The sequence below is a fragment of the Sinocyclocheilus grahami genome, unplaced genomic scaffold (genome assembly GCF_001515645.1).
Source record: "Sinocyclocheilus grahami isolate Dianchi unplaced genomic scaffold, SAMN03320097.WGS_v1.1 scaffold2991.1, whole genome shotgun sequence".
Lineage (NCBI taxonomy): Eukaryota > Metazoa > Chordata > Actinopteri > Cypriniformes > Cyprinidae > Sinocyclocheilus > Sinocyclocheilus grahami.
In genome coordinates, this window is record NW_015508164.1 from 14,212 (window position 1) to 23,173 (window position 8,962).

Sequence of the window (8,962 nt, forward strand, 5' to 3'; positions counted from 1 at the left end):
ACTAAAGCTAGCAGGAGGCTATGGTAAGGGGCATGACATTTCCCGTCCAGTGCTGCCAATCACAGCACACACTGGTCCAGCTAACCAATCACAGCACATTTCGTATTTCAGAAGGCGGGCCTTCATTTGATACAGGAACTATTTGAGCCGTTCATGCCAGACTGGGGAGAGAGGTGTTGTAATAATATAAAATATGTAAAAAAAATAATGTGTTTTTCGAACAACCTAGTATGAGAGCCTGTTCTAGTACACCCCCAAAACAAAATCAAGACTTTGTAAAAGAGCATAATAGGACCCCTTTAAGGGACTTGCAAGCTGTTTCAAGCAAACTATTAAATATACTGCACAAAATATTTGTCAGATTATAATATGCTTTCCCATAATGGATACAAATAATATTTCTGAATAATATTTATTATATTTCTGAATAATAACCATTTTTCTGAATAATGTGTTTCATTTGCACATTGTTTACATATTGAGCCATGAACCATACTTGTTTACATATTGAACCATGGTTCCCCTTTCAGTCAGTCACTTTCGACACCGTCAACACTGAAATTAGAGGTCTCACTTAGGAGCCCCAATCACCTCTGAGCACTACATGCAATGGCCAATGACTGTTGGCGAGTGGAATTTACATGTCAAGCCACTCCCAGTACATACGGGTATATAAGATGGTGGCGTGCCATTTTTGCTCCAGAGCTGATTGCTTCATGAGCGTCTTTTCTTCCAGAAACGAACTACAAGAAAAAACAAAGAACACCAGTCTGCAGGAATTTCTCAGCTGTGTCTCTAGATGGCATGATCAGCAGTGTGTTCACAGCAGTGTACTTCTGGGTGCGGTAGATTCCTTACTTCTGATGACTGGCACGATTGCTGTCTTACATGTCTGGGCCATAAGCATGCTGAGATGGCTTTTGTGGATTGGTCATGTCCGCACTGTGAGCGCATGTCCATGGAAATGATGAGTTTGCGGCTCTCATTTATTATGAGGCTCCCCTTGAATTATACCCAGTCTGGTTTCGCTTTGCCAGCCCTCACAGAAGTCCTGCTTAGTACCGTTGAGCTCCTGGATGAAGATGCCAGTCCGTCCCATGAAGGACCCAGTGGTTCATTCGGGGCTTCTGAGGAGGATAAGGTGTCTATCACAGCATGCAGAGATCGCAGTCCTCTTGGCTAAGGATGCAATAGAGCCTGTCCCTCCAGCCGGGATGTAAGTCAGGGTTTTACAGCCCTCATTTCATTGTACCCAAGAAGAGCGGTGGGTTACGACCAATCCTGGATCTGTGCGTGTTGAATCGGCCCTTCACAGGCTTCCATTCAAGATGTTGATGCAGAACGAATGAACAAATACCTTTATTTTCATTTGTCCAACAATCCAAATGAAAATCACTTTCAGTCTCTCACTCCAAAAAAAATGTACATACATTCAAAATTGCACTTGTGTTCTTTACAGAATTTGTGCAAATACTAAATACACAAATCCCTTACTTCACATTTGTTCTGAGGCATTTAAAGCTTGTACAGCTATTGGACAAAAACTGTGTTTGAATCTATTTGTCCTTGTTTTAATGGCTCTGTTCACTCTGTTACCATCAGGCAGACGGTACAAAGAGTGACCTAAGTGTGATGAGTCCTTTATAATACTGTGAGCTCTCTTGAGTCAGCAGGAACTGTGAAGGTCCTCCAAAGTTGTGAGAGGGCATCCAATGATTTTCTCTGCAGTCCTGATGACCCTCTGAATCTCTTTTTTATACGCCATGGTGCAGCTGGGAAACCACACACAAAGGCAGTAAGTAAGAATACTCTCAATAGTAGACTGATAGAAGGATACAAGCAGACTCTGAGCAATACTATTCTTTCTGAGAACCCTCAGAAAGTAGAGTCTCTGCTGTGCTTTCTTCACCAGTTCAGTGGTGTTCCTGCCCCAGGTCAAGTCCATCTCAATGCAAACTCCCAGAAAACAGAACATTCTTGCATGAGTTCAGCACCAGGATTGGTTTGCAGCAATCAACCTGAAGGATGCATACTTTCAAGTTTTTTTGTTTCTTCAGTTTACTTTCAAGGGTCGAGCGTATCGATACAAGGTCCTCCCCTTCGTGCTGTCCCTGTCTCCCTGTGCCTTTGCATAAGTTGTCTCCACAATGGAGGAAGGGCATCTGAGTCCTCAGATATCTTGACGACTGGCTTATATTAGCTCACTCATGAGATATGTTGTGCGAACACTGGGAGCATCTCAGCCAGTTGGGGCTTAGGGTCAACTGGGAAAACAGCAAGCTCTCCCTATGCAGAGCATCTCTTTTCTCAGTATGGTGCTAGACTCAGTAATCATGACAGCATATCTCATAAAGGAGCATGCCCAATCAGTGCTGAACTGCCTGAATTCATTCAGGGGAAAAACAGCGGTTCCTCTAAAAAAGTTTTAAAAGACTCCTGGGGCATATGGAATATGCAGATGCACGGATTGTTACATATGAGAATGTTTCAGCACTGGCTGTACAACTGAGTCCCGAGATGGGCATAGTGCCACAGCACACACCTGGTGGGCGTTACCCTGGTTCCCTTTCAGTTGGTCACTCCGAATCACGTCGGTGACCGACGAATTTGGATATCGCTTAGATAGACCAATCTACTTCGAGTGTAAACTAAACGAGGCAATGCACATTAGCATGCAATTATTGCATCCAGCTGCCGTTAATCACAGCGTGAGTATAATAAGGCAGCAGGTGCAATGCATACCAGCTTTTCGCTTCAGAGCCGAGCGACAACGTCGTTCTGCTCAACTGTGTCTGTTCAAGAACTACGAGTTCAGCACACTCTCGGAATCTTCTTGTGTTGGCGAGACGGCGCTTCAACGGTGGTCGTTCCAGTGTCAAGTGGGCTGTGCATTTCAGGCTCCACTACCCCTGTCGTGTTGCAAGCGACCATCTCCCCTGTGCGCCTCAGCACTAAAAGAGCGGCGCCGTGGAGCCGGGCGCGGACGGACCAACGCCGGACCGCACTCATCCTCCTCCTTCGCCAGCCGGCAGCAGCGGGCGGTTCAAGAGCGTCAACAAAGGCCCTACTCGCGCACCCTTCTGCCAACCCGTGGAACCAGGTGAGCCTTGCACCCCACACTCACACCCCTCTCTGGGGCGCTCACAAGCCGCCCGAGTTGGGTTCCTGTGTTCCACCTCGCTGCCCCACTGCGGGTATGGCTGTGGTTCCGCTTGTACGGTTAATGGGCGCTTGGTCAGCGCTGCCCAGCCAGTCTCGCTGGCTTCTGCGGACCATCAGCCTCGGCTATGCGATTCAGTTCGCCCAGCGCCCGTGCAAGTTCAACGGTATCCAGGACGGCCGAAGCCCCTGTTCTGCGGGCAGAGATCACAGTCCTACTGGTGAAGGATGCGATAGAGCCGGTCCCTCCATCCGACATGAGGTCGGGGTTTTACAGCCCTTACTTCATTGTACCCAAGAAAGGCGGTGGGTTACAGCCAATCTTGGATCTGTGAGTTTTGAACCGGGCCCTTCATCGGCTACTCTTCAAGATGTTGACGCAGAAACACATCTTCGGGTGCGTCTGTCCCGGAGATTGGTTTACAACGATCGACTTGAAGGACGCGTACTTTCATGTGTCGATCCTTCCGCGCCACAGACCATTTCTGCGGTTTGCGTTCGAAGGATGGGCATATCAGTTCAAGGTCCTGCCCTTCGGGCTGTCCCTGTCTCCCCGTGTCTTCACGGAAGTCGCGGAGGCAGCTTCTTGTTCCCCTCAGAGAGCAGGGTGTTCCGTTTCCTCAACTATCTAAATGATTGGCTTATACTAGCACAGTCTCAGGATCAGTTGTGCGAGCACAGGGACCTGGCGTTCCGGCACCTCAGCCTGTTGGGTCTTCAGGTCAACTGGGAAAAGAGCAAACTTTCCCCGACGCAGAGGATCTCTTTTCTCGGTATGGAGTTGGATTCGGTCGAACAGACAGCACGCCTCACAGAGGAACGTGCGCAGTCGGTGCTAGCCTGCTTGAATATGTTCAAGGGCAGGACATCGGTCCCACTGATACTTTTTCAGAGGCTCCTGGGGCATATGGCGGCCACAGCAGCACTTACGCCGCTCGGCCTGTTACATATGTGACCGCTCCAGCACTGGCTTTATGGCCGAGTCCCGAGATGGGCATGGAAGCGCGGCACTCACCGGGTCCAAGTCACACCGGCCTGTCGCCAAACCTTCACCCCGTGGTCAGATCTTGCGTTCCTCCGGGCAGGGGTGCCCCTAGAGCAGATCTTCAGGCATGCCATGGTCTACACGGATGCCTCCACCACCGGGTGGGGTGCCACGTACAACGGGCATGCAGACTCGGGGGTTTGGACGGGCTCGCAGCTGCACTGGCACATCAATTGCCTAGAGTTGTTGGCAGTGTGCCTTGCCTTGAACCATCTCAAAGGGCGCTTACAAGGCAAGCACATGCCGAATCCTCTGAGGAAGGATCTACTGATGGACGGGGCACCGTTTGGCACCAGCGGTCAGACCTTTGGAAACTCCATGTCTGGTCCCTGGACGGGACGCGGAGGTTCTAGGTGACCTACCCCAGGAGGTAGTGAACACCATCACTTCAGCGAGAGCACCGTCTACGAGACACGCTTACGTCTTGAAGTGGAACCTGTTCGTCGAGTGGTGTTCTTCTCGCAGAGAGGACCCCTGGAGATGCCCGATTGCGGTCGTCCTCTCTGCAGCGGAACGTCTGGAGCCGGGCCTTCACGATGAATCCGCGTGAACCGTGGAAGGCCGGGTTCCATATTGAGACCTAAGCGGGTTTCGTATGTGTATAATCCACGGTATAGCCTTAGAGCCCGTGTTCCCCGGCAGACTTCTGTCTGTCCAAGAGTTATAATCACGTCCAGTTTCTCCATATACACCTAATCGGATGTTATATGTGTATTTGCTTGAAGGATGGGGCTTTTGCAGCATCCCTGTTCCAAGTGGAGTGGGTAAATTTTCCCAGTGTTATCCAATCTCACTCAGTAAGGTGGTGCTTTGAAAAATGGTGAGTGGACCTACTTGTCCCGAGCCCCGGCCTACACCAGATAGGGGCGCAGGCGGCTCGCATAGGGCAATGGAAGCGGAAGCTTTGGTAGGGATCCCAATTCGTCGGTCACCGACGTGACTCGGAGTGACTGACTGAAAGGGAACGTCTCGGTGACGTCTCCGTTCCCTCCTTCAGGCAACGAGGGTTACCATACGTAACCGAGACGTTTGTCACCGCCTTTTTAGCCTGTGGTCAGACCTTGGTTTTCTAAGGGCAGGTGTGCCCCTGGAGCAAGTGTTGAGGCACATTGTAACAACAAATGCCTCCAGGACGGGCTGGGTCACTATATGCAACGGGCACGCAGCTTCATGCTTCTGGATGGGACCTTGACTGCAGTGGCATATCAGTTGCCTCAAGCTGCTGGCAGTATTGTTTGCAGTACTGGTTCCGTCCACAGTTGCAAGGCAAGCATGTACTCGTCTGCTCAGACAACAATGGTTGTGTAATATTAAATAATCAAGCGGGGATATGCTCTCATTGCATGTCACAACTCGTCCACCATCTCCTCCTTTGTAGTCAGATGTGGCTCAAATTGCTGCATGCCATTCATGTTGCAGGGGAGAACAATCGTGCAGCCGATGCGCTATCATGACAGCTTACCCGTCCGGAAGAATGGAGACTCCATCCACAAGCTGTCCAGCTGATTTGGAGTTGATTCGGGGAAGCCCAAGTGGACCTGTTTGCTTCCCAGGAGTCTTCCCACTGCCAGCTGTTCTACTCCCTGACAAAGGCCCTGGGGGTGAGAGCTCACTCCACTTGTGTTACCTCCCAGGCACTCTTCCTGCAGACATCTTCAGAGATGTGGGCTGGGTGACACCTAATACCTTTGCTAGATTCTTTAATCTCTGGGTGGAACCGGTTTCCTCACGTGTGTCAAGTATGAACAGGAAATTTGCAGGAGGACTGGCTCAGTGTGTCGCTTGCAGTGGCATTCCTCCAGCTAAATGCATGCTCCTTATCTTCTTCCAGTAAGTTCCCCATCTGGTGAAACCTGGTCGAGTTCCTCCAGCAGCAGGTGGGATTCAGAGGATTCTCTTGCCGGGCTCAGTACTCCTACCCCAACGATTGCTGAAACAAATATTGTGAGTATATCGGAACACCATTATTTTGGCTTCCTTAGTAAGCCCTTTGTAGTTGGTTGATTAGCTGGCTTAAGTGGCATTGGTCAGGTTACGGATTGAGGTTCATCTGTCCTGGCACACTCTCCATAGGAACCCCTAATGTCAGTGCCAACATAACGTTGAACATGACTGACTGAAAGGGAACAGCACGAAATTTTAATTCTCTGAAGGAGGGAATAGAGAAGTTATGTCCCTCATGCCACAACCATGAACTTTGCTGGATGCCAGGATGCTTTCTCGGCTCCTCAGCACAAACCTGAATGAGTGGATGCATGCCAACATTTTGTATACCCGTATGTACAGGGAGTGGCTTGGCATGCAAATTCCACTCACCAATAGTCATCGGCCATTTCTTGTAGTGCTCAGAGGTGCTCCTAAGTGAGACACCTAACGTCAGCCTATCTAAGCCTTGGAAAACAGATTTCTCCCAAGGAGGCTCCTCCAGGAGTGATACCAAGTTCGAAAATCAAATGTGGGACAGTCAAACCGGTGCTACTAAGAGAAGCTGCACTGTGTTTTCCTGTTGTATTCCTGTTTTCAGATTCAAACAACCCGAGATGTGCACCGACTACTGCAATACACACTTGCTCTGCACCCAAAGCAGAATGCTCATCATGGAGGCAGACCTGGGTATAACATTATAGTCATTTGAGCCATAAAAAATTCTAAATTTAACTGTTGGCATCTGAAACACAGCAGCACCTGATGAAGCAGAACAGGTTCAACATGAGAAACTGTCTGCTCACTCTCCATTACAGACTTACTGTGCATGTCCAAGGACTTCTGTGTTGAGGACACAGAATGACACACTGACAAAAAGTAATGTGTTCCAGGTTGAGCAAAGACGAACTCTACTTAATGTGAGTCATTGAAACACAGTATCCAAATAATCGAATGATAAGCCAAAGGCTTCTCAAAAAGCATGGACATATAAACCATCCTTCTGAAGAAGAAACTGGAAGATCTGACTAGTGTTGGCACAGGCACATTCATTTGAGGCACTGATGATGAACATGTAGCTCTTCAAATCTGCAGTTATAACCAAATTATTTATGTGCAACGTATAGTCACATATCAAAACAAACTATGTGGAGCCCATGATAGTTTTTTCCCTCCAGAGGGTTATACTGTTACTTAAACCTGACTCATCACAAACTATCAGCTTTGATCTTTTATGATAAAACCAATATACAGATGAACTTTTAATTTATGACATATTTATTCAGTCCTGATCTGTAGTCCCAATAGACATAAAAACAGAAATCTTTAATATGCTGTTTTGACAAGGCTTGTTTCAAGCTTTAGTTAGTCAATCACTTTACTTTTTTCCTTACTTGTCAGATGTAATAAGCTAGGAATAAGGTTTCTACAGGTTTGTTTATTTGGTCTATTTATAATAATATAAAGTTTTGTACTCACTGCTCCTCCATTTAGTATCATGGTCATCTCAGTTGGTTGGTAGACGTTACTTCTGAAGGGTGCACTGGGTCTGGCTCCTGTGTTGCCGTTATGATGGCTACCACTTCTCAACCCTACAACAATAGAGGATGGATGTTAGGATCTGTTTAATGTATATTAAATTATATATTAATCTTTGTGCCTTGTTGTACCTGCAGCATTTTCATCAAATGCGTATCCCTGGTTCTCCACAAACTGCCTGTGTGAAAGTGGGATGTCCTCATCAAGGCTGGCCTCTCTCATGCGTGATGAATTCTGAGATGTGTCAAAATAGTCTGGAGCTGAAGGCTTAATACGAACTCTGGTGAGATTGCTCTGTTAGTGCGGTTCATTTGAGCAAGTGTGAACGCTGCTATCCGAACCCTGGTGCGCACCAAACAAGCGGACCGAGATCCATCTTTTTAACGGTCTCGGTCCGCTTGTTCCAAACGAACTCTGGTGCCATTTCAATGAAATACGAACGCAACACGGACCAAATACTTCTAAACAAACTAAAAACAGGAAGTAATGACAAGATGCGACGCTATGTGACATGATTTCACGAAGGGAACAAGTGGTGTATCCAAAACAAAATGAGCAGAGGGCATACATGGAGCAACGAGGAGGTAAAGAGCCTTTTATGAGCTCTTTGTGAGTTTGCAGGTGGTGAAAATCATAAAATCATAGAAAATAAAAAAGATATACATGCAACAATGAGCATGCTTAGTCCAGCAGACGGCATTAAGTGTATTCGACTTAAAGCGATCGTACCTTTTCTTTTTGTTTGGAGTGTTCGGTGAGTACCGTCACAAAATATACACCATTCAACCCGACCAATCAGGCTGTGAATGTATCTCTATGCCTTTAGGTTCGCTGTCAAAAATGCCAGTGTGAATGCTAAGCGGACCAGGACCAAATGTATCATTTTGCTTTTTGGTCCGGACCAAATTAACCAAACGAACCGAACTACAAGTGTGAACACACCCTAAAATTTGGTCTGACACATACAGTGGCCCAAAAATGTTTCTGGTCACCCAAGTCCCTTTCAAGTGAGGATGTCAATGAATTGTATTATTTGTAAAATAATGTTTTGTTTTAGTTTTTTTTAATTTTCAGAATTTCATTTTTTAACCATTTTTGATTTAAAGCGCCCATATTATGCTTTTTTAAAAGGTTCCTAATTTTGTTTTGGAGGTCTCCTACAATAGGTTTACACGCATCAAAGATAAAAAAACACTTTAATTTTCTCATAATACACATTTCACATCACCTAGTTTCTCAAATAGTTTGAAATTATTCATTCAAAGATTTAGGATCTCTAAAGACCTCCTTTCAGTA

At 47.0% G+C, this 8,962-nt stretch overlaps 1 protein-coding gene across 1 annotated transcript in view; it reads right to left on the reverse strand.

Annotated features, from left to right (window-relative positions):
* LOC107575902 (G-protein coupled receptor family C group 5 member B-like) overlaps window positions 1-7,928 on the reverse strand; it is a 21,455-nt gene extending 13,527 nt beyond the window's left edge. Inside the window, exons 1-2 of the mRNA XM_016262217.1 lie at window positions 7,798-7,928; window positions 7,607-7,719 (exon numbers count right to left, since the gene is read on the reverse strand). Coding sequence (XP_016117703.1) covers window positions 7,607-7,719; window positions 7,798-7,888 — 204 coding nt within the window. The 5' untranslated portion in view covers window positions 7,889-7,928. The remainder of the gene's footprint in view (window positions 1-7,606; window positions 7,720-7,797) is intronic.
* Window positions 7,929-8,962: the final 1,034 nt, after the last annotated feature.